Source organism: Stomoxys calcitrans, chromosome 2 (assembly GCF_963082655.1).
Source record: "Stomoxys calcitrans chromosome 2, idStoCalc2.1, whole genome shotgun sequence".
Lineage (NCBI taxonomy): Eukaryota > Metazoa > Arthropoda > Insecta > Diptera > Muscidae > Stomoxys > Stomoxys calcitrans.
The window spans coordinates 65,835,093-65,861,775 of NC_081553.1; the positions used below are offsets into that span (position 1 = coordinate 65,835,093).

A 26,683-nucleotide genomic window follows, 5' to 3' on the forward strand; every position below is an offset into this window, starting at 1 on the left:
GGCCCACACTGCCTGGAACATCGGATATTGTATCAAGTATAACACAGCGTCCGTGGCCGCCACATGACCAATGAGAAAGCTCCCCTAACCTCGCGGCAGTGGCCCACACTGTCTGGATCATCGGATATTGTATCAAGTATAACACAGCGTCCGTGGCCGTCACATGACCAATGAGAAAGCTCCCTTAACCTTACGGCAGTGGTCGCTGCAATTTGGGTAACCACAATGTCCAGAGGCATAAGATGTAGCATTAAATTCAGTGCATCAGATGGTGTCGTCCTCAGTGCGGCTGTGATGCACAAACAAGCCATCCTTTGTATCCGGTTAAGTATTGAGCAGTAGGTGGATTTTTGAAGCGCCGTCCAACAGACCATAACACCATATAACATAATAGGTCTGAGAACTGCAGTATATACCCAATGCTCCCTTTAGCTTCCCTATATACATTTCATCCGATATGGCCTTTTAAAGCTGTAGAAGCCACAATTTTGGTCGGATCTTTACACAAAATTGTGGCTTCTACAGCTTTAAAAGGCCATATCGGATGAAATGTATATAGGGAAGCTAAAGGGTGCATTGGGTATATACTGCAGTTGTCAGACCAATTATGCTATATGGTGTTATGGTCTGGTGGACGGCGCTTCCAAAATCCACCTACTGCTCAATACATAAATGTAATGAGGTTTTTTATTTGACATCCAAACTCGTGTACAAAATTTTATCAAAATCGTAGGGTGAAGAGGGCAATTAACGCATTTTTTTGGTTTGATTTACTAGTGTTGCACCTTAAAATGTTTATCCTTTGGATGCTGCCTGCATAGCTTGAGGTTCAAATATCTTTTTTGATAGTATTTTGTTAATTTTATTTGGTTTAAGATCTATTTTATTTAACTTTACTTTATTTTAATTTCATAAAAATTTAACGGGCTCAACCGGGATTTGAACCCGGGACCTCTCGCACCCAAAGCGAGAATCATACCCCTAGACCATTGAGCCTCATGATGTTCATTGAATTGATGTTGAACACCATCAACGTCAATACATTTTTGTCGTTGGTTTTTTTCTTTTAGCCATTTGTGTTTTTTATTTTTTTTTAAGTTTATGTTTGTAACATTTTAGTCGTCTCAACCGGTTCATACGTCATGTTCATAGTAAACAACCTTCAAAATAGCATTTAAAAACAGTATTTTGTCTTGTCAAGACTGAAAACACTATGAATTCGTTATCAGACGAATGCATTGTGAACGTCTTTTGTCTTTTGTATTTGGCTAAGTTGCTCATCATCACATGTTTTTGGTTGACTGACATAGAGGAGCAGACACTTGTGTCAATATATGAACAAAAATGTGATAGCATGAACATTGACGAGTCAAAAAATTAAGTCAATTTGTTTTGAAACACTCTTTTGATTGATGCATCTCTTTCTTTAAATAGCAAAAAGCTTTCTGAGGCAATATGATTTTTTTAATGGAGTAAGAATTTGGGTCTTTGGGTTAAAGACTGGTTCAAAACATATTTTTTTTTTTCAATTTTGTTTAGTTTAAATGCTGCCCTTTGAGTTATTGATAAAAATGTATTGGGCTCAACCGGGATTTGAACCCGGGACCTCTCGCACCCAAAGCGAGAATCATACCCCTAGACCATTGAGCCTCATAATGTTTGCCATAGCAATTGTCGTTATTAGTTTTTGTTCTGTAAGCTTATGGTCCATAATGGTCCATGATTTTGTTATCCATTACAAGAGAGGAAATGATGAAAGATGGGAAATATCTTCGAAATTAACCGCTATGGCCGCTCATTTCCAATCCCCAACGATCTACATTAATAGGAAGTATCTTTATAAATTTGAGGTTCAGAGGGGCTCAGGAAATCAAAATGAAATACCATTTTGTATGGCAGCTACATATTGGGTTGCCCAAAAAGTAATTGCGGATTTTTCATATAGTCGGCGTTGACAAATTTTTTCACAGCTTGTGACTCTGTAATTGCAGTCTTTCGTCTGTCAGTTATCAGCTGTTACTTTTAGCTTGCTTTAGAAAAAAAGTGTAAAAAAAGTATATTTGATTAAAGTTCATTCTAAGTTTTATTAAAAATGCATTTACTTTCTTTTAAAAAATCCGCAATTACTTTTTGGGCAACCCAATATATCCAAATTTGAACCGATATGACCCATTTCCAATCCCAACGATCTACATCAATAGGAAGTATCTTGGCAAAAAGATAACTCTATTCATTCGACCGTTATCGTGATTTTGAGCGACGCGCACAGTGTTGCCAAATCGAAAAATCTTGGGAATAATTCTGAAACTTTTTAACGGATAGAGATATGTGCACAAAATTTTACACAGTCAATGTGTGGTATTTTCCAATAAGTATGCAAAATTTGGGAACCCTAGTAGGGCCAGAGGCCTATACGGAAATACAAGAAACCCGTGGTACGACCAAGAGTGTCGAGATGCTACTGAAGCGAAGAATGCGGCATATAGAGCAACCCTGCAATCAGCAGCAACGCGCCAGTTGAAGGAGATGTATCGGGAGAAAAGGAGAGAGGAGAAACGTCTATTCCGCAGAAAGAAAAAGGAAATGGAAAGACGCGAATGTGAGCGAATTAAGATGTACAGGAGTGAGAAGGAAGTCCGAAAATTCTAACAAATATTTAAGCATCATACCGATGGCTTTGGTGCAGGCACATCCTCCTGCAGAGACAAAGAAAGAAATCTGGTAACTGACACAGATAACAAGCTGAGGAAATGGAAAGAACATTTTACCCAACTGCTAGTGTCCGACGTTGGCGGCGAAGAGTATACCGCAGAACCAATCCCTGATGATGGTATAGAATGTTTACCTCGTAGTCAGAATGAGGTCCAGGTAGCAGTGAGCCGACAACAAGGCAGCAAGAGCCGACTCGCTGAACTATTAAAGACCGATAAGGCGTATGCATCAGCTTATCTGCGCAATCTGGCTAGAAGAACGCATAACCGATGATTGGAATCTCAGCATACTATGACCCAACTAAAGAACAATAAGGCAGCAAGAGCCGACGGTTTACCCCGTCAGAGAGCGACGCGCTGATAAGGCGTATGCATCAGCTTATCTACGCAATCTGGCTAGAAGAACGCATACCCGATGATTGGAACCTCAGCATACAATGTCGCGTACACAAGAAAGGAGACAAGACGGAATGTGCCAACTACAGAGGAATAAGTCTCCTCCCCAACGCATACAAGATACTCTTGAGCGTACTGCGTGAAAGATTAAAACCAAAAGTCAATGAGATAATTGGGTCCTATTAATGCGGCTTTAGACCTGGTAAATCCACCCTAGATCAGATATTCACACTGCGCCAAATCCTGGAAAAGACCCGAGAAGGACAAATCAACACCTACCATCTCTTTGTTGACTACAAAGCCGCCTTCGATACTCCTTTACGTTCAAAGGTATTTCGAGCCATGTTTGAGTTTGGTATCCCTGCAAAATTAATAAGACTCTGCAGGATGACACTTGGTGATAGGCGTTCCTCTGTAATAATAGGAAAGAATCTCTCCGAACCATTTAATACCAAACGAGGTTTCAGACAAGGAGACAGCCTATCATGTCATCTCTTTAGTATCCTGCTGGAGAAGATTAAACGAAATGCAGATGTGCATAGATATGGCACACTAATCACAAAAGAACACATACTTCTCGCCTATGCCGACGAAATTGATATCATAGGTCGGTCACCGGAAGTACAATAGTAACTGCTGCCTTCGAAAGAATCGAAAGAGAGAGAAAGAGAAAATGGGCCTGGCAGTAAATGGAGCTAAAACGAAATGAATGGTTTCAACTCCCAAAAAGCCTTGCACAACCGAGCAGATAAAGAAAATGGAGAAAGTTGGGAACCACAACTTTGAGACAGTCAGTAACTTTATCTACCTCGGCACAGCCGTAACCGAAACGAATGACACCAGTTTTGAGATAAAGCGAAGAATAATACTGGCAAACAGATGCTACTTTAGACTAAGTAAGCAGTTTAGAAACAAGGCCACCTCTCGACGGACGAAGACTACACTTTACAAGACACTGATACTACCCGTGCTGTTATATGGTTCTGAAGCGTGGGTACTTGTGAAAGCAGATGAGGCAGTGCTTGGAGTATTTGAGAGAAAGATTCTTCGTAAAATATATGGACCAGTTTGCGTTAACGGAGAATATAGGCGACGTATGAACCACGAGCTGTATGAGCTGTATGACGACGATAGCATAGTTACACGCATCAAAATACAACGGCTGCGTTGGCTAGGTCATGTTGTCAGAATGGATGAAGAAGCTCCAGCAAAGAAGTCTTTTGAAGGCAAACACGGTGGTACACGCAAACCGGGAAGACCAAAAGCCCGATGGAAAGATCAAGTTGTGGGAGACACCTCAGAACTTGGTGTCAGAGATTTTAGAATGAGCGCAGAAGATCGAGGCGCTTGGAACGCTATTCTACGTTCGGCTAGTGGAAGAAATATTCTGTCATAGCCAATTAAAGTAAAGTAAGCTCTACTCCTTCAAATGTTAGCGTTAGACAGGCGGACGGACGGATGGATGGACGGACAGACGGACGGACATGGCTAGTTCGACTTAAAATGTCACGACGATCAAGAATACATATACTTTAAGGGGTCTTAGACGCATATTTCGAGGTGTTACAAACAGAATGACAAAATTAGTATACCCCCATCCTATGGTGGAGGGTATAAAAATTGTGCGAGTTGTCCCTTCCTATTAAAAGCTATTCGCTTCAGAATCTAAAATTTGCGAAAATTGCAAAATATTGCATTTTCTTGCAAAAAAGTAAGACCATTATTTCCTTCATAACTTTTTTTTCTTCCAGTGGTTGGTATTTTCTTTTACGATTAATGCTGCAGAAGTCCTGATTTGATTAAATACTTTATATGTTAAGACCGTCCCAAAAATGAAAATTTTTACATACATATTTTTTTTCCCTCAAATTGCTAAAATCGAACTCCACCGATTTCAAAGTTCTTAACATTTTCAAGTAGCCTCACATGTCTTCTAACAAACTGCAAAAGGTTTCTACATCCTAGAGAAACAGCTAGTTTACTAAAAAGGCTCATTTCAGCGAGGTTTGTACCTTATTTTGGCCAGTTGGAACGATTTTTTCAACATATTGGTACGTTTATTACAACTTTTAACTGGAAAATTGGATTTTAAAACGTGATACAGCAATACCAAATTGGACATTCTCGAGGTTGCTAACTTTCAAGCCCCATGGATCAGTTTCTGGACTCACTACGGTCCCCAAATTTTGCATATTTTTTTTTTATAAAGTAAACGAGCCTTTGATATTTTACCTAACTTGAAGCAAACTTACATTTAAGCAGGTTCACCATGCGAGATATTATAAAAAGTTACTGGGCTCAACCGGGATTTGAACCCGGGACCTCTCGCACCCAAAGCGAGAATCATACCCCTAGACCATTGAGCCTCATGATGGTAGTCATAGCATTCGACATTTTCAGCTTATTTTGTATGCACCAGTAATTATGATAATGGTCCATGTCATTTGCAATTTTTTTGGAGATAAAGGTATGGTGTTGGAATAATATTTACACTTATTTTCCTCGATGGAATGTTTGTTACACAAATATGGATGAAAACTGGTGTTTGAACAGTTACCAAAGTGGCTTTTAAATATATCCATGCAAGTTTTTACCTGCAAATAGTTTGTTAATACTTGTACCTGTAAAATTAAAAAAAATGAAATGAAAAACTCTTAGATTAACTTTTCATGCCTTAAGCACTCCCAGTACACATAAAGCCCGACCAGAATAATTAAGTCTCAAAAAATGTCATGGCGATCGAGAATTTACAAATATACTTTCCGGGGCTTAGTTTAATGTTTTCGAGAAACATTTATTCTAGATACACCAAAAAAAATTCTTAACGGTGAGGATGTCGAAGATGCCAAGTTTTGTAATATTTGAGGATTTATTTTCTTTATCTAAAGATATTTTACTTGTCAATAAGAAACCTATCTTTGAAGACATTGCAATTGTATTTGGCAAAAGGTGAACATTGTATCTTAGAAAAACGGAACAAAAACTCCCTTCGAATAAATAGTCTATTATAAATTAATAAAATAATTATAAAACTATGATTTTTCCAAAAAGTTAAATTTTAAGTCACTTCTGAAGAAAAATGGAGTACGTAAGAAAATGTAAATTTGTATCTGCTAAACATAGTGACTGAAAATTTCAATATAAAATCCCTTTTTCGAAGGTTTGCTTGTTTGACTTGAAATTAATACCGAAATACTTAGATCAAGGAAAAATCTTTAACTTTTAGTCTTATTTTTGTTTTGTATGTATGATAAAAATGTAACGGGCTCAACCGGGATTTGAACCCGGGACCTCTCGCACCCAAAGCGAGAATCATACCCCTAGACCATTGAGCCTCATGATGGTTGCCATAGCATTCGACATTTTCTGCTTTTTTTGTATGAACCAGTAATTATGATAATGGTCCATGTCATTGTTATCTGTTTAAAGATAAATGGTTGGTATTGAACTAATATTTGCATACAGTTGCCACTAAACATGTTACATTGTTATACCCTCTGCAAGAGATATGTACATAAAACTTAACGTACACTGAAAAAATGTTTGTCCTAATTTTAAAATTTCGAGCCAAAGATTAGCAAACTTATCTTATAGATGGAAAATTTTCCAACTTTTTAATGAAACATACCTTTCGGTGAACAATTATTTTCTTTATATTAAGGATTTTTTATTTTTGATTGTATGTTAATAAATATTTTCGTTTGTTATAAAGGACAAAAATCTAAAACGAAAGTCAAAATTTCGTTGAAAGTTAGGAAATTAACTTTGGGACAAGAGTGTACCGTAGTTAAAGACGCAATATAGCCTTACAGATAGGAGCGTCTTAAAACGTTTAGTTTCTTTTAAGTTACGGTGCAAAGTTTAAAAAAAATCAAATAATAATAATTTGACAATTATCTATGAAGTAAAATAAGAATCAATCAACGATCAAAATTTAAAACGGATGGTCATATCCATTACTAAATTCGAAATTAAATTTAAAGATAGCATCTTTGTTTTGAGGTTTTGGTTATTTGGCTAGTTTTCATTGCTAAAATCCAACGAAAAAGGAAAAATCTTAAATTTTTGGCAAATTTTTTTTTTTGTGGTCAATGTTGAGGTGTTTCCAACAAATATGCAAAATTTGGAGACCCTAGTAGGTCCAGCAAGGCTAGCCACAATCCGCATAAAAGACAAATTCTTCGACATCAGCCTAATTTGGGCCCTTGCCCCGATTGAAGAAAAGGGCGAGCAGACCAAGGATATTTTCTGAGAACGCCTAGAAAGAGATTATATGACCGCTGCCCCGCCCATGATATAAAAACCGTTCTGAGAGAACGAAGGAAGGAAGACATCTTTGGCCCAATTTTCGGAAAGTTTAAACTCCGATAATGGGCTTAGGCTAATATAATTCGACGCGGCAAAAAACATGGTAGTTGACAGCACCAGATTTCAACATAAAAATTTTCCCAAAGCCACATAGCTGTCATCCGATCAAAACACGAGGAACCAAATTGATCACGTTGTGATAGATGGAAGGCATTCATTCAGCGTGTTAGATGTACGATGTACGAGCATTTTCTTTGTCATTGCCCGGCTTTCGCGTCCAACAAATACCGGTAGTTAGGTGGAGACACAATATCAGACATGAACCAACAGCCTCCCCCAAGAAACCCATGGTACGACCAACAGTGTCGAGATGCTACTAAAGCCAGGAAAGCGGCATGCAAAGCAACCCTGCAATCAGTAGCATCGCGCCAGATGAAGGATAGGTATCGAAAGAAAAAGAGAGAGGAGAAACGTCTATTTCGCAGAAAGAAAAAGGAAATGCAAAGACGTGAATGTGAGCGAATTGAGATGTACATGAGTCAGAATGAAATCCGGAAATTCTACCAAAGGATTAAACATTAAACGCGCCAGATGAAGGATAGGTATCGGAAAAAAAAAGAGAGAGGAGAAACGTCTATTTCGCTGAAAGATAAATGAAATGCAAAGACGTGAATGTGTGCGAATTGAGATGTACAGGAGTCAGAATGAAATCCGGAATTTCTACCAAAGGATTAAACATCAAACCAATGGCTTTGGTGCAGGCACATACTCCTACGGAGACGAAGAAGGAAATCTGGTAACTGACACAGACAGAGTGCTGGGGATATGGAAAGAACATTTTAACCATGTGCTAGCGCCCGACGAGTGCGGCGAAAAGGATACCGTAGAACCAATCCCTGACGATGAGGTCCAAGTAGCTGTGACCCGACTGAAGAACAACAAGGCAGCAGGAGCCGATGTGTTACCCGCTGAACTATTTAAGACCGGAGGCGATACGCTGATAAGGCGTATGTATCAGCTTGTCTGCGCAATCTGGCTAGAAGAACGCATACCCGATGGTCGGAACCTTATCATACTATGTCCCGTATACAAGAAAGGAGACAAGACGGAATGTGCCAACTTCAGAGGAATAACTCTCCTCCCAATCGCATACAAGATACTCTCGAGCGTACTGTGTGGAACATAAAACCTGAAGTCAATTAGATAATTGGGCCCTGTAAATGCCGTGCGCCAAATCCTGGCAGGAGAAGGAGAAAACAACACCTAAAATCTCTTTGTTAACTACAAAGCCGCCTTCTACACTCTTTTACGTTCAAAGGTATTTCAAGCCATGTCTGAGTTTGATATACCTGCAAAGTTAATAAGACTCTGAAAGAATCTCTCCGAACCATTTAATACCAAACGAGGTGTCAGACAAGGAGACAGCTTATCGTGTGATCTCTTTAATATCCTGCTGGAGAATATTACACGAGATGCAGATGTGAATAGATATACCACACTAATCACATCATAAGTCGGTCACCGGAAGTAGTAACTGCTGCCCTTGAAAGAATCGAAAGAGAGTCAGTGAAAATGGGTCTGGCAGTAAATAGAGATAAGACGAAATGGATGTTTTCAACCCCTAAAACGCCTTGTACAACCGATCAGATAAAGAAAATGGAGAAAGTTGGGAACCATAACTTTGAGGTAGTGAGTAACTTTATCTACCTTAGCACCGCCGTAACCGAAACGAATAACACCAGTTTTGAGATAAAGCGCAGAATAATACTGGCAAACAGATGCTACTTTGGACTAAGTAATCTGTTTAGAAACAAAGCCACCTCTCGTCGGACGAAGATTACACTATACAAGACACTGACACTACCCGTGTTGTTACATTGTTCTGAAGCATTGATACTTGTGAAAGCAGATGAGGCAGTGCTTGGAGTATTTGAGAGAAAGATTCTTCGTAACATATATGGACCAGTTTGCATTAATGGCGGAATACGAGCTGTGTGAACTGTATGACAACGATAGCATAGTTAGATGCATCAAAATACAACGGCTGCTAGGTCATGTTGCGAGAATGGATGAAGAAACTTAAGCAAAAAAGTCTTTTGAAAGCAAATACGGTGGTACATGCAAACCGGGAAGGCCAAAAGCCCGATGGAAAGATCAAGTGGTGGGAGACACCTCGAAACTTGGTGTCAGAGTTTTTAGAATGAGTGCAGAAGATCGAGGCGCTTGGAACGCTTTTCTACGTTCGGGTAGTGGAACAAACGTTCTGTCATAGCCAATTAAGGTATCCTGCTTTTTAAAATGGGCCATTGGATTGACAAATTGGAGTTTATGTTTATGGAGTAATGTAATATTCAGTATTTACAATATTTGCATAACTTAGATAATACTTACTTCACTTCACTTGTATATGTGCTTTTCGAGTAATAAAACACCATTGAGTCCAGCTTTCTCTTAGATGTGTGTTTATATTTTGGAATTTCTTTATTTCTTTTGTCAATTTCGGTTTATGAATATAGAAGAATTTCGTTCAAAGATCTGATGATTTTACCAAAACAAATTTGTCAATTGGATCCAATTAGTTGATGGCACATACATACATACATAAATAGATATCTTTGTTTTAGAATATGCGAGTGTTTGTGTTGTTTTCTTTCATTTTCAAAATCAGAAGTGACATATCTTGAAATCGGGTCAAAATTTTCGTTTTCAATTTTAGATGTGGTTGATTAACAAAATCCAAAAAGGGGAGTTATAACTTATTCACTAACATTTAAGTCTTTCTATTTCTATAAAACTCTTTGTTCATGGTGTGGTTGTTGTTGTTCATATATTATATATATATACTTTTGTTTAAATCATTCATTCAGCTTTCGTAATATTGTTATTGTTTTCTTTAAATGTGTATATATTCTTCTGATTTCTAAGATATATATTCTTTGTTAATATATTCGGAATGTGTATAATGTTGTGGTTTTGTTGTTGTTGTTGTTTTTTTTTTTTTTTGAGAATATAAATTGTTTTCTATTTTCTTTTTTCATTATTGAGATATAGTGTTAAGTACATAAATGTTCGCTTATGAATGTGTAGGGTATGTGTTGTTTTATGTTTATTTTTGGGGTTGGCTATATCGTAGTTTCTGTACATCATTTTGTTTTTAGTTTTCAAACATGAAAGTATTATTGTTGGACCATTTGAAATTGGGTACATTTTGTTGTAAACGACTTTTAGAAGTTTTGTTTTTTCTTTTTCTTGTATTTTGTTTATTTGTTTGTTTTGGTATATCCAGGCTACTCTTAGGAATCGAATTAATATCATTTAAATAAAGTCAGTACGTTATTGGTAGTTTCTTGCTACTTGACACTCTTCTACTCTGTCATTTTAGATCTTGGTGACAGTGTTTAAAGTTTCTTCTATGGAGGGGATTTCCTGTCTTGTTATTGTATTCTTAAGGTTGGGATATTCTAGACTAGTCCTGGATATATTAGTTGTTTTTTTATTTACTTGTGGGACAACAATGTAAGGTTTTCAAAAAATATGCCAATATTTAATTGCACAAATAAAACTGTACAAAAAATGTTTAATTTGTTCTTCTTCTTCTTTTCAAATTTTTACTGTTGTTTTTAGTTTTAGTTCTTCAATAGGTTTGTACGATATGTTTTTCTAATAGTTAAAAAGTTCTTTTACATGAGTGATATTCGTATATAGCCAAGTGTGGCACAAAATATGCATATATATATATATATAAGTAGATGTAAATAAAATGATTAATATAAATATTTTCTATCAGTGCAGTGGATTCTATTACTTAATGTCTTTCACTTTTAGGAAAATTGGTAAAAATATTAGAAGGTTAAATAAGTTTTTGTGAATTAGAGATGTCAGTACCAATTTATTATTCTGTTATTTCATCTGTTGAAGTCGCAGTTGTCCATAAGGCAAAGAAAATGGAAACAAGTTTACAACTTTTGATCTATTTATATGAGCTGTACCAAATGTTATCAACATTTGTAGAGGAGTACAAAGTCTTTTAGCAACATATTGTTGTTGGCCCATAACTCGAACGCAGACTATGAAAGATATAACTTTACTTTACTTTAATTGGCTATGACAGAATATTTGTTCCAATAGCCGAACGTAGAATAGCGTTCCAAGCGCCTCGATCTTCTGCGCTCATTCTAAAATCTCTGACACCAAGTTTCGAGGTGTCTCCCACAACTTGAAAGATATGATGAATGAAATGATGTATGATGTATGAAAGATATAGATGCACAAAAGGGTTCTAGAAGTACGGGGGCCTATTGGTGGGCTTTGTAAATGGTTATCATCAAAATTTCGTTTGTGCTGCGAAAGGTGCATTTTAAGTCTACAAAAAATTAGAAATATAACAGCCTTTTTTTAATTTTCGCAGAGGCGAAGAGCTCTTATGACCCGTTACGCTACCGGAAAGCCTTACTGAGTTTCCTTGTTCTACACAGGTTTCCTTGTTCTACACAGAAAAAATAAAAAAAATATTTTTTTCTGTGTACCGACCATTTCACTGTTCTATACATTGTATCACCATTGAACAGTGAAATAGTCGGTAGAACAACGATCGTTGCAGGAAGTCGGAAGTCTTTTCATTCACAAAATTTACTCAAGATAGTACACAAAAAAAAAATAAAAATTCTTTTTAATCACGAAATTAATTGATCCAGTTAATTTTTTAATTGCAACTGCTGCAATCACGAAAATGATTACATCAATCGCAGTTTTTGAAAAAGGTGATTGAAAAAATTAGCACTCGTCGCAAAGGGTGGTTAAATGATTGATAGATTCAATTAATTTTTTAATTGAAAAACATTTTTATTTTCAATTAAATTTTTAATCGAAAAATTTATGTGATATTTTTTTCTGTGTACCGACCATTTCACTGTTCTATACATTGTATCACCATTGAACAGTGAAATAGTCGGTAGAACAACGATCGAGGCAGGAAGTCGGAAGTCATTTCATTCACAAAATTTACTCAAGATAGTACACAAAGAAAAAAAAAATAAAAATTCTTTTCAATCACGAAATTAATTGATCCATTTAATTTTTTAATTGCAACTGCTGCAATCACGAAAATGATTACAACAATCACAGTTTTTGAAAAAGGTGATTGGAAAAATTACCACTCATCGCAAACGGTAGTTAAATGATTGATAGATTCAATTAGTTTTTTAATTGAAAAACATTTTTATTTTCAATTAAATTTTTAATCGAAAAAATTTACGTGATGTTTTTTTCTGTGTACCGACCATTTCACTGTTCTATACATTGTATCACTATAGAACAGTGAAATAGTCGGTAGAACAACGATCGTTGCCGGTAGTCGGAAGTCTTTTCATTCACCAAATTTACTCAAGATAGTACACAGAACAAAAATAAAAATTCCTTTCAGAGACGAAATTAATTGCTCCAATTAAATTTTTAATTGAAACTGCTGCAATCACGAAAATGATTACATCAATCGCAGTTTTTGAAAAAGGTGATTGAAAAAATTAGCACTCGTCGCAAAGGGTGGTTAAATGATTGATAGATTCAATTAATTTTTTAATTGAAAAACATTTTTATTTTCAATTAAATTTTTAATCGAAAAATTTATGTGATATTTTTTTCTGTGTACCGACCATTTCACTGTTCTATACATTGTATCACCATTGAACAGTGAAATAGTCGGTAGAACAACGATCGATGCAGGAAGTCGGAAGTCATTTCATTCACAAAATTTACTCAAGATAGTACACAAAGAAAAAAAAAATAAAAATTCTTTTCAATCACGAAATTAATTGATCCATTTAATTTTTTAATTGCAACTGCTGCAATCACGAAAATGATTACAACAATCACAGTTTTTGAAAAAGGTGATTGGAAAAATTACCACTCATCGCAAACGGTAGTTAAATGATTGATAGATTCAATTAGTTTTTTAATTGAAAAACATTTTTATTTTCAATTAAATTTTTAATCGAAAAAATTTACGTGATGTTTTTTTCTGTGTACCGACCATTTCACTGTTCTATACATTGTATCACTATAGAACAGTGAAATAGTCGGTAGAACAACGATCGTTGCCGGTAGTCGGAAGTCTTTTCATTCACCAAATTTACTCAAGATAGTACACAGAACAAAAATAAAAATTCCTTTCAGAGACGAAATTAATTGCTCCAATTAAATTTTTAATTGAAACTGCTGCAATCAAGAAAATGATTACATCAATCACAGTTTTTGAAAAAGGTGATTGAAAAAATTAGCACTCGTCGCAAAGGGTGGTTAAATGATTGATTGATTCAATTAATTTTTTTATTGAAAACATTTTTATTTTCAATCAAATTTCTAATCGAAAAAATGTACGTGATATTTTCACTGTTCTATACATTGTATCACTATAGAAGAATGAAATAGTCGGTAGAATAACGATCGTTGCCGGAAGTCTTTTCATTCACCAAATTTACTCAAGATAGTACACAAAAAAAAAATCTTTTCAATCACAAAATTAATTGATCCAATTAATTTTTTAATTGAAACTGCTTCGATCACGAAAATGATAACATCAAATAACGTTTTTGAAAGAGTCCAATTAAAAAAAAAATTGCATATTCAATTAAAAAAAAATAATTTTCAATTAATTTTTTAATTAAACCACTTAAAAAAATATTAAATATTTTCTAAATTTTCAATAAATTTTTTAATTCATTCAATAAAAAAATTATTGAAAATTTTTGAAAATCCCAATTAATTTGTATATTTGGTACACATATGCTTACCTCCTGGAACATGAACTTGTAGTGCGTTGTTTGGGCAAAGGTCCGTGGGCACCTGTTTGAAAAAACTCCCCCGAGGGGTTTCTCCAAAAAAATTCGCGTGTTGGGTAGGGGTGCTATTATTTTTTCTGTGTGCATTGGTATCTACGGCCAATTCGTTTCCCTTACCCTCTTCCTTACTTCGATATGGCTCAGCAACCAAACAATGCGATTCGTCGCATCCTCAGAAAAGTAGTTAATCTCTTTCTTACGCTTCTCGACTGTTCGTGACACTACCGTCCTGGTTATCCTGATGGCCAGTATACTGTCCGTAAAGATATATATCGACGTCCACAACACGTCTTAACATCATACTTCGTCATGCATTTCTTGATAACCCGGATCTCTGCCTACAGGACCGTATTATGGTCAAGCAGGCTGAAACAGATTTTAGTCTCTGGGTTTTCCATGTAGACCTGCAGGCCTACTCTATACTCTAGCCTTGACCCACCTCTGTAGCTTGAACTTTCAGATGGCATTATCAAATGTCCGTCCATCCAAGACCGTACTGCCGGCACCAATGCCCTGCACTCAATTTTAATTGTTGTCTCAGGTATCCGATACGAAACTTCTTTCTTTCCATCAAGGTTTCCTTTTTCATCTCACCTACTTTAATGTCCTTACTCAATTTTCTTAATCGCCATAGTCATTATAGTTCTTGGACCAAATATTTGTACCTTATTTTAAAATCCAATCGCATTTAAGTTTCGAATCCACTGCTTTCTGATTATTTTTTTTAGTAATTTGTATAGACAAGAAAAACTAATGCCTAAAATATATGTATATATCTGTACTACAACTATATCTCTCAGCCTATATAATATATAATATGAGAGAAAGAGAGAGAGAGGCCGAGAATAAGCTCTAAATAATATTTTGAATAGAACTGGGTCAACACACAAACAAATATGCGACATCCTAGATTATTATTGATCTAATAAAGGCTTTCAACAGAAATCTCCCGGAGGATCTCTGGAAAGGATATCTAAAATCTAACAACGGCATTACAGTCTCTAAGACTCTAAAATTTGTGGTTGACCAATTCTACTATGACTAGATGGACTAAATATAAGTTAAGAATAAATTCAAGAGTATATATAGTAAGTCTGTCGGTATATATGAGTATATATATAAAAATATTTCTAAAAAAATAAGCGGACAAAATAGAAATCTTAGAAGTATGTGTTTGTGTGGGTGTGTGTGTTTGTGGAAATGTGTATAAAGATCCCAGTGAAACAAATGTGTAGAATTCGGTCTGTACGAAAGTCGGAAAATTCATCCGAAATCGGATCCGGATAGACTTCCGAATTCTTAACGAAAAATATATGGAGTGGTTGACACGACTCCGGAACGATATATCGTTGGGATATCTGATGTTTCTGACAGAATGCTTACAGAATTCTGAACCAAATTTTTTAGGGTATTCGGAAGGGAATTTAGAGTTGCCGTAGAGACTTCTGACCGAATTCGGATATTGAGTCTTAATGAATACGCATGTTTTTCGATTATCGATTACCAACCGAATTCTGCAATAAAATTTTTAAAATTTGGATGTACTTTCCGTCGTAACGAATTCTGAAAGAATTCTTATAGAATGCGAATTTTCCGACGATTCAAATTGCATATTTGCTCATAAAGATTCCAATAAGAATCTTCTTGTTATAGCCGAGTCCGGACGGGGCGCCGACACCTCTTTGGGGAGAAGTGACTAATACTTCATAAATGTCTCCAGAAATATGAGGAGATTGGTTAGGTTAGATTGAATGGGTTGTTCACCAAAGGTGAGTTCACTCGGAGGCCAGTTTGGCCCATTGTGGTACCCTGGAGAGAGAAAGGGAATGTGAGACCTTGTACTAGAGGTTATACGCGAATAAAAGAAAGACGGGAGGAGTGGAGAATCCAAGTGGGGGGTGAAAGTAAAGCCCGTCCCCATGTAAGCACGGATCTATCTACGACGGAGGTTGTGGCACCCCTGTCGGAACATTCCTGTTTGGCCCATTGTGGTACCCTGCAGAGAGAAAGGGAAGAGAAAGAAGATGTGAAACCTCGCACTGGAGGTTATACACGATTAAAAGAAAGTAAGAAGGAGTGGAGAACCCATGTTGGGGGTGAAAGAAACGCCCGTCCACACGCAAGCACGGATCTATCTACGCCGGAGTTTGTGGTAACCCCCGTCGGAACCATTCTGTTCCCTCAACAAACCTCAGGAGACATACCAGAGGTACGTAAGCATGTTCACCCTGGTCACAGAAGAAACGGCTCCCTTGAAAGGAGAGCCTACGTCTCTGCAGACCCGGACAGGAACACAGCAAGTGCTTAATAGTCTCCTTCTCTTCCTCGTCGAAGCAACTCCTACAGAAGTCATTGTGGGGATACCCATGCGCGCCGCCATGCGGCCTATGGCATAGTGTGCGGTTATGACCCCTCTAATCGAACGTCATTAACTCCCTCGTCCTCCTCTGGTCGATGACGGGCCATAGCGCCTTCGCAGTCCGGCAACCATCCACCGAGTCCCACCTCACCACCGACGCCGCCCTGGCCATCCCATCTACTGTGTTCAGTAGCTCAACAAATGGCACGTAGGTAGACCAATGACTGGTCCGCCCACCGCAGACATTGGCCTCAAACAAAAATAGGCAAAAATCAAGCACAAAATTTAGAAAAAATTCGATAACGAGTTCAGATTCCCTCTGAACTGCTGGAAGAAAATTAAAAAAATAAAACCTTATGACAGGATGTTCAGACATCGTTTGGAAATCTTTCAGAATTGTCGGAGCAAAAATTCATGCAGACAAACAGTGCAGAAATAGTTTGGAATTCCTTCCCAACTGTGGGAAGAAAAATTAATAAAAAATAAAATAATTTGTCAAGTTTTTTGCCTGTTAGGGCGAGATCATTAAATTTTACAATTTTTGTTTGTTTCTCTTTCGAGACGAGCTCAATGATCGTAGATGCAAATGGAAAAGGAATGCCAAAGATAGCAATACACACCAACCACTATGGGACGCGTTTCGTCTTTGGTCAGAAGACTTCAACCATATTAGGTGTGATGGCTTCAAGGGCCGCTCGTTGGTATGTTATGTTTGAATCGTATTAATAGCGAAAACGCATCTATGATACAATTACCACACTAACCAAGCTCGACAACCCTGCTTATTAGCTGTACTTTTCCCAATGCATGTATTTTTGTGTAATGACAGACATTCTGTCTGTGGCAAATTACACTTCTTCCGTACTACACATGATTTTGTTCATCTGTTGGAAGTTGTATTGATGGCTTCGAACGCTTAGACAACGACAATGGCTCTCGCTGTTGCTCCGTGTGCCCAGGTTCGAATCCTGGCCGAGCTCTGCTGAATTTTTCATTTTTCAAGTTTTTTGCCTCTTATGAAAAATGAAAAATTCGGCAGAGCCCGGCCAGGATTCGAACCTGGGCACACGGAGCAACAGCGAGAGACATTGACGTTGTCTTAGAGTTCGAAGCCATCAATACAACTTCCAACAGATGAACAAAATCATGTATAGTACAGAAGAAGTGTAATTTGCCACAGACAGAATGTCTGTCATTAGGCAAAAATACATGCATTGGGGAAAGTACAGCTAATAAGCAGGGTTGTCGGGCTTGGTTAATGTGGTAATTGTATCATAGTTCAACTTCCAACAGATGAACAAAAATCATGTATAGTAGAGAAGAAGTGTAATTTGCCACAGACAGAATGTCTGTCATTACACAAAAATACAGGCATTGGGAAAAGTACAGCTAATAAGCAGGGTTGTCGGGTTTGGTTAATGTGGTAATTGTATCATAGATGCGTTTTCGCTATTAATACGATTCAAATACAACATACCAACGCACGGCCCTTGAAGCCATCACACCTAATAGGGTTGAAAAGTCTTCTGACCAAAGACGAAACGCGTCCCATAGTGGTTGCTGTGTGTTGCTATATTTAGCTTTCCTTTTCCATTTGCATCTACGATCATTGAGCTCGTCTCGTGAAAGAAAAAAATAAAATAATACGAAAAGACGGTCAGACTTCGTTCAGAATTCTTTCAAAACTGCCGGAACAAAAATTTCCTCAGAATGTTCGGAACGAATTCGGTAAGATCTTGTCGGAAGACTTCAGAATTCAGTTCAGATTTATCTGACATCAGGCATTTGGTTCGCTGGGATTATACATATGGAGATAGTAAATGAGTATTTAAAACCATACACACATACATATGATCATATAACAGTCTTCATATGTATCGATTAATGTCTTTCTGTGCGTATGTGTGCAAAATTGCATCGACTTAAGGATAGTCAAAGGGAAATACATGTAAAATATCATCTGGAATATGTATTTTTCAATATAAATTCCACATTAAGTTAATTAGCCTTTTCCTTTGTATCTCTTTAAGTCTTTAGAGGGGAGAATTTTTTAAAAAATCTTTACATAGTATTTTCGAGTTTTACCTTTGCCTAAAGGCCTTTGCCATGAAGTTTTTTTTAGAGTGTATGTGTATATATTTTTTGGTTTCAGTGTATGTGTATATAATTTCTTTTTTGTTTTTTTTTTTTATCGATTATAGACATTTTTGTGTATATATTTTCTTTTGAGTACATACATACATTTATTTATATATATATGGGTTATAGAATAATATATATGTGTATATTTTAACGACTTGTATTTGTCGTCGATGAAGTCCTTTGGTGGGGACTCATATCTAACCATTGGTGTTTGAAACACCGCACTTTGAGCGTAAAATGGCCGCTAATCTTTGTGTCAGAGGTTCCGTAGGAGATTCTGAATCACTGCAGGATGTTGATGGAATTTTATTACCTGAAAGTAGGGAGAAAAAAGGAACAAAAAACATATTACAAATCAATTATTTTGGGAACTGAAGATTGTTATTGATTACAGAAAATTGCCAGAAATTGTCGGTAAAAGATTGGGTATCACAATGGACTTCAATTGTCTAAGTGAGTCCGTTTAGAAATTAGATTGCCACTCTAACCTAACCTAAACCTTACACCACTACTGTGGTACAGGGAATTTAAACTTTGTACATTTGTTTGCTACACCCAGAAAGAAGAGAGATGGACCCCTAGAATCACAACCTTAGTCAATTAAACTATGTCCGACTGTCTGCATGTCTGTCTCTCTGTGTTTGTGTGCTCGTCTGTCCATGTTAGTTTGTGAATATCATATATATTACATGTGGGGAAGAGGATGACTCTTTGCAGCATTTCCGACAACGCCACTCACGCCGAAGCTGTAACTGTTGGTGGGGAAGGCAATAAAGGCAAACCTTCCCTCGGTGTCGCTTTATCATCCGTAAAACGTAGTGTGCTAAAATGTGCCACGAGTTTATCTACAGAACGATAAAAAAATAAGTAAAAAGGCGTTAAGTTCGGCCCGGTCACATTTCGCCATAATCCGGAGAAAAATGCATAATTTATGCCCACATAGCAGCTTTATCGAAATATGGTCCGACCAAATTCGACACGGATATTGACTGGTCTAATAAGTACAAGTCACATTGTTCAATTTTGTAGAGCATATAAATATATTGGCTACCAATATCCAAACATAGACCGATCTGAACCATATAAGACACGCATGTCGAAAAGCCTAACATAAGTCACTGTCTCAAATTTGAGCGAAATCAGATTATAAATGTGCCGTTTTATGGGGCCAAGACTTTAAGTCGAGAGATCGGTCTATATGGCAGCTATATCCAAATCTGAACTGATTTGGGCCAAATTTCAGAAAGTTGTCGTTGAGGAGCCTAACGCAACTTACTGTCCCAAATTTAGGTGACATTGGACAGTAAATGCGCCTTTTATGGGCCCAAAGCATTAAATCGAGAGATGGGTCTATATGGTAGCTGTATCCAAATCTGAACCGATTTGGGCCAAATAGAAGAAGGATATCGAAGAGCCTAACGCAACTAACTGTCCTAAATATTAGCAAAATCTGATAATAAATGCGCCTTTTATGGGCCCAAGAACTTAAAAATGGAGAACGGTCTAAATCTGGACCCATTTGTGCCGTATTACAGAAGTATGTCGAGGGGCTTAACTTAACTCACTGTCCCAAATTTCGGCGACATCGGACAATAAATGGGCCTTTTATGCGCCCAATGCCTTAAATTGAGAGATGGTTATATATGACAGCTATATCCAAATCTTCATCAATCTGGGCTAAATTGAAGGATGTCTAAGGGCCTAAAAAAATCGCTGTCCCAAATTTCAGCAAAATCGGATAATAAATGTGGCTTTTATAAGCCTTAAGACCATAAATCGGCGGATCGGTCTATATGACAGCTATATCCAAATCTGGGCCGATCTAGGCCAAATTGAAGAAGGATGTCGAAGGGCCTAACACAACTCACTGTCCCAGATTTCAGCAAAATCGGATAATAAATGTGGTTTTTATGGGCCTAAGACCCTAAATCCGATATAGCCAATCTTCGAACTTAACCTGCTTATGGACAAAAAAAGAATCTGTGCAAAGTTTCAGCTCAATATCTCTAGTTTTAAAGACTTAGCGTGATATCAACAGACAAACGGACGGACAGACGAACGGACAATATAGAAGAATATATATACTTTATAGGGTTGGAAATGGGTATTTCGATGTTTTGCAAACGGAATGACAAAATGAATATACCCCATCCTTCGGTGGTGGGTATAAAAATAGGTTGGGGCGTCGGGTTAGTAGCCTATCACCAGGAAAATCTGAAGGAATTGCTTACTTTGCTTTAATTGACTATGACAGAACATTTGTTCCACTAGCCGAACGTAGAATAGAGTTCCAAGCGCCTCGATCCTCTGCGCTCATTCTAAAATATCTGCGACCATGTTGCGAGATGTCTACCACCCCTTGATCCTTCCATCGGGATTTTAGCCGTCTCGGTTTGCGTGTACTACCGTGTTTGCCTTCAAAAGACTTCTTTATTAGAGCTGCTTCATTCATTCTGACGTGTAAATAGGCTATCGGCTTCATACAGCTCGTGGTTAATACGACGCCTATATTCTCCATTAACGCAAACTGGTCCATATATTTTACGAAGAATCCTTCTCTCAAATACTCCAAGCACTGCTTCATCTGCCCTCACGAGTACCCATGCCTTAGAACCATATAAAAACATGGGTAGTATCAGTGTCTTGTATAGTGTGTTTGTCGTCTGTCGAGAAGTTGTCTTGTTTCTTAACTGGTTACTTAATCCAAAGTAGCATCTGTTTGCCAGTATTACTCTTCACTTAACTCAAAACTGGTGTCATTCGTTCCGGTTACGGCGGTGCCGAGGTAGATAAAGTTGTTGACTATCTCAAAGTTTTGGTTCCCAACTTTCTCAATTTTCTTTATCTGCTCGGTTGTACAAGGCGTTTTGGGAGTTGAAACCATCCAATTCGTATTATCTTCTCTGCTGATGACGTGGAAATTGCGGTTAGAGGAAAGTTTCCCAGCACTCTAAGAGATATACTTCATGAAACTCTAAGTGTAACAGCAAAGTGGGCTGACCGAAAGTGGTCTGGGTATAACAGGAGATACAAGTTGCATACAGTGGAACCTGATTCCTTGGGAGGAGTCAGGTTCCACTGACTACCACTGACTTCCACTGACTTCCACTCCACTGACTTCCACTTCACTGACTACATACAGAGAGCGCAAAATACCTGGGTGTTTTGCTGAACAGGAAATTGAACTTCAAATCCAACATTTTGGGAAGGGCAAGAAAGGCAAATCGTGCCCTATACACCTGCAAGAAAGCCATTTTCAAAAGTTGGGGGTTTAGATCGCATGTCATGCATTGGGTATATACTGCAGTTGTCAGACCTATAATGTCATATGGTGTTGTGATTTGGTGGACGGCGCTTCAAAAGTCAACCAACTGCTCAATATTTAACGGGATCCAAAGGATGGCTTGTTTGTCACACAGCCGCACTGAGGACGACATCATCTGATACACTGAATTTAATGCTACATCATCTGATACACATCTTATGCCTCTGTGGTTAGATAAATTGCAACAACCATTGGCGTGGGGTTAAGGGAGCTTTCACATTGGTCATGTGGCGGCTACGGACACTGTGTTATGTTATCCTTGATACAATATCCGATGTTCCAGGCAGTGTGGTTTACACCCTACATGAGCCGCTTTTTAATAAAAATTACTGTACCACTATTCTTGGTAGAATAGATTGGAACTACCATACGGATGGTTCCAAACTAAGCGACCTCGTCGTAGGACTTTGGGGTGTACTCTAAAGATCTAGAACTGGTCATATCGAAAAAGTTACCCGATCACTGCAGAGATTCTTGCTATTAAAGAAGTGATGGAATGACTAAGATATAAAGTCATTACGCGATTGTCATAAATATCTTCTCAGACAGCCAGGCAGCCATTAAATCCCTGGAGAACGTATTTCTGAACACAAAAACCGCCCTCGACTGTCGCAGATTTCTCAACGAGATGGCTGAACAATTAAAAATTCACCTATTCTGGGTGCCGGGCCAGAGAGACATCCCAAGGAAAAGCGGACGAGTTTGCGAAACTAGGAACTCCAGGGATATTGGATCTGTGGGTATGCCTCCAGCAACATGTAAGCTAAGTTTTCAGGACCAGGCCCGAAGGGCAACGAATGATAGATGATCACAAAGTGGGGGCTGTGATCATTCCAAAACTATGTGGCCTAATCTAGGCTTGAAGAGGTATACCGCTTTGCTGTCATTGGCTAGAACAGACGTCTCAGTCATTGTGTCCTAAATGCCAGGTCACTGTCTAATCAGAAAACATGCTGACAGACTGAAGGTTGCCAGTAACGACTTTTGCAGTTTGGAACTTCAGCATACTATGTCCCCCACACAAGGAAGGAGACAACGGAATGTGACCACCTACAGGGGAAAAGTATACTCCCCATGGCATACAAGATACTCCCGAGCTTATTCTGTGAAAGATTAAAGTCTAAAGTCAACCAAATAATTGAGCCCTATAAATGTGGATTTACACCTGGCAAATCCATCATAGACCAGATATTTACACTGCGTTAAATCCTGGAAAAGAGTGGAAAAGCACAAAACAACACCTACCATCTTTTAGTGGACAACAAGGCCGACTGAGTCTGATTTTGGTATCCCTGCAAAACTGATACAACTTTGTAGGATGACGCTTGCTGAGCTTCTCAGTTAAAATAGGAAAGAACCTATCCGAACCATTCAATACCAAACGAGTTTTCGGACAGGGAGACAACCTATCGTGTGATATCTTTAATATCCCGCTGAAGAAGATTATACGAGATGCAGATATGCATAGGCATGTCACACTACTCATAAGAGAACATACGCTACTCGCCTATACCGACGACTTCGATATTATGGGTCAGTCACCGGAGGAAAGTTTTAGAATAAACGAAAGTGGATCTGGCTGTAAATTGAGTTAAGACAAAGTGGATGGTATCAACTCCTACAAAGTCCCGTACAGCCAAGCTGATGAAGAAAATGGAGAAACTTGGGAACTACATTTTTGAGATAGTCACGAACTTAATCTATCTCGGCACCGCTGTGAACGAAATAAATGGCACAAGTTTTGAAATAAAACTAAGGATGATATTGGCTAACACAGGCTACTTTGCAAAGTCACCTCTCGAAAGACGATAATCACACTATACAAGACAGAGTTACTACCCGTGCTGTTGCATGGCTCCGAAATATGGGTATATGTGAAAGCAGACGAGGTAGTACTTGGAGTGTTTGAGAGAAAGATCTTTCGTAAAATATATAAACCAGTGTGCATTAATGTAGAATATATGCGTCGTATGAACCACCAGCTTTATGAGTTGTATGAGGACGATAGCATTGTTAAACGCATCAAAATACAAAGGTTGCGATAGATAGCTTATATTGTCCGAATGAATGAAGAATTTCCAGCAAAGGAGTTCTTTGAAGGCGACCGTAATAGAACACAAAAAAATGGGAGGACCAAAACTTCAACGGAGTGAACAAGTGAAGAAAGACGTCTTGCAACTGTTAGATATGGGAAAAGGAGCGTAGAAAATCTATTCTACATTCGGCCAGAGGAACAGGTGTTCGGAAATGGCCAACTAAATTTTTTGTTACTCTACAGGAGAAGGAAAATCGATATGAATCTGTTATTTTCAATTGTATCGACCTGAAACTTTGAGTTAAAGTGCATCTGACACTTGTCTTCCAGAATGAAATAACGCTAACTCTATTTTTTGTTACCTAATGGGAGAAGGAGAAAACTCGTCTTTCTTTTTCGACGGTTCTGGGTTCTTTTTTGAAAGCGTTACAAATCTAATATTTGTAATGGTATACTTCTCAAATTTGGAGGCAAGTGCATATGCCAACAAAAGAACAAAAAAAGTCATTTTGGAAAAAAATGGTATGTGCCTTTTCATCTTGAGCCATCGGTATTAGCCTTCTGCATGAGCGCTTCTGTATGTTGTACATCCAGTTCTGTATGCTGTCCAGTATCACTGCCAGCTATTTATGTAACTTCATCCGACATTAAGACCATTCTCTCTAGGAAGTATTGATCCTCGTCATAGCAATCCAGAAATAATACTCGTATATACTTTGTGGGGTCTTACATCCTTACTTTAAGGAGTTCCTAACAGAAAAGCTCAGCCAACACCACCATATTCTATAATCGTAGGCATTAAAACAATACCTTACATTAAATTTGTCTGACAAATTACGGCTTAGTTTTAAACATTTGATTAAATTTCAAGTCCCAAGTGTTGGTGTAGTCAGTTGTTTTGTTACTTAAAGCATCTTTTGACAAGGACATTATCATTATACCACTTACCATTGCTGACATCCAAATCAGTAGCGTTAAAATCTTTGGGGAAATGTAGACTTGCAGGCACTATATCATCCTCCTCCTCCAGCAGTAGGCTCGAATACGAATGCGTTGTATTGTCACTGCGGCTGCTGATTTTACCACCACTCGATGAGTTACGCGATGAATTGGAGCCATTTAGAAGGACACCATCACCGCCACCACATGCATTACCTGAGGAATTGTCTAAATCTAAAACATCGCCCACAATGACCTGGTGTTCATCGACGGGCAAATCATCACCACTGCTGCTCATTATGTCATCGTCATCATCATCGTCGTCCTCGCGGTCATCATCATCGTCCACATCCTCACAGTCACCATCGTCGGCATCCACGGAATCGCTGAGACTGGCACCCAGCGAGCCGCTGCTGAAAACACCACAAGCACCCTCATCTTCTTCGTCGTCTTCGTTGTCCTCCTCCACCTCATCCTCCTCCTCTTCGATGCTATTACTGTGACTGCTAATATTTGAATTGGGATCAGCTGCGTCGATGGCGGCGGCGCCAGCGACGCCATCAAGGTGATAACCAGCATCTAAGTCTACCAAATGCGGTCGTCTCGCATGTTGTCGTTTTTGTAGATGTTCCTCACCCGCTAAAGCTTCTTGTTCATCACTTTCTCCCGCCGATGGATCCGATGAGGGTGCTTCCAGCACTAATTCCGGTGATGATGATGATTTATTATAGTTTTCATCACTGTCACTTGAGGTGGCACCTTTACGATGTGGAACAAAAGAAATAACCGCCGCATGGCAAGGAAACAAATAAGACCAAAAAAATTATTTTGTGGTTTCCACCAACATTAAGTGGTTGTTAGGATGCCACCCACCATGGATGGCAACCTAAGTATGTCTGTTTTGTAACGGTGGAAAAGGGTTATCAAATGGGTAATCGAAAAGAAAGTAAATAAAATATTTGAGACTTTTTACAAAAAGAGATTTAAAGCTAAAATTTAGGAACAATTTCGAGAAATATTTAAAATTATTTTTCTTTTAAATAATCATTTGAAATTTTTTTAAAATTCATAAAATTTATGAAAAATTTCATAAAATTTATGAAAATTTTCATTAAAGCAATGAAATGTTGCCAAACAATTATGAAAATTTTCTAAAAATTAAAATCCGTTGTTTAATAATGAAAGTATGGTAAGATGTAAATATTTCCCTGGTTCAGGGAGATATACTCTGCTTGTGTCAGAAGGACATATATACCTGTGGGATGGAGGGACACGAAGAAAATTTTCATTCCGCAAGCAGGAAAACCGTACCACACAAAAGCCATCTGCCATCCTTTATGCTGAAGACTCTTGAGAGGTATATATAAACGTGTCTTAGGGCAAAGATTCCTGGAGATCGCCTGTCGCGGCAGCAGCATGCATATAGTAAAGGCAAATCCATTGAATCAGCCCTTCGCAACCTTGTCGGCTACATTGAGGGTTCTCTTGTTGTCAAGGTATATACAATGTTAGCATTTCTTGACATTGAAGGTGCCTTCAAATATGTGAACCCGACGTCGATCATGAAGGAGTTGGAGTTTCTAGGAATCAACTGTACCATAAGAAAGTTTATTAATCACTTACTTACTGAAA

The 26,683-nt window shown here is 37.9% G+C and overlaps 2 protein-coding genes and 4 non-coding genes across 7 annotated transcripts in view; 1 reads left to right on the forward strand and 5 right to left on the reverse strand.

Annotated features, from left to right (window-relative positions):
* LOC106092197 (nucleoporin Nup43) overlaps positions 1-26,683 on the forward strand; it is a 65,530-nt gene that overhangs the window by 16,797 nt on the left and 22,050 nt on the right. The window lies entirely within an intron of this gene.
* On the reverse strand, positions 925-996 carry Trnap-ugg (transfer RNA proline (anticodon UGG)). Its single transcript has one exon. It is a non-coding gene; the product is annotated as a tRNA-Pro (tRNA).
* Positions 1,579-1,650, reverse strand: Trnap-ugg (transfer RNA proline (anticodon UGG)). The gene has a single exon. It is a non-coding gene; the product is annotated as a tRNA-Pro (tRNA).
* Trnap-ugg (transfer RNA proline (anticodon UGG)) lies at positions 5,402-5,473 on the reverse strand. Its single transcript has one exon. It is a non-coding gene; the product is annotated as a tRNA-Pro (tRNA).
* On the reverse strand, positions 6,371-6,442 carry Trnap-ugg (transfer RNA proline (anticodon UGG)). The gene has a single exon. It is a non-coding gene; the product is annotated as a tRNA-Pro (tRNA).
* The window catches only part of LOC106092194 (myb-like protein H), a 133,858-nt gene continuing 125,903 nt past the window's right edge, over positions 18,729-26,683 (reverse strand). For both annotated transcript variants that reach the window (XM_059363582.1, XM_059363581.1), the window contains 2 exons: positions 25,061-25,810; positions 18,729-19,065 (listed from right to left, as the gene is read on the reverse strand). In XM_059363582.1, coding sequence (XP_059219565.1) covers positions 18,950-19,065; positions 25,061-25,810 — 866 coding nt within the window. In that variant the 3' untranslated portion in view covers positions 18,729-18,949. The remainder of the gene's footprint in view (positions 19,066-25,060; positions 25,811-26,683) is intronic.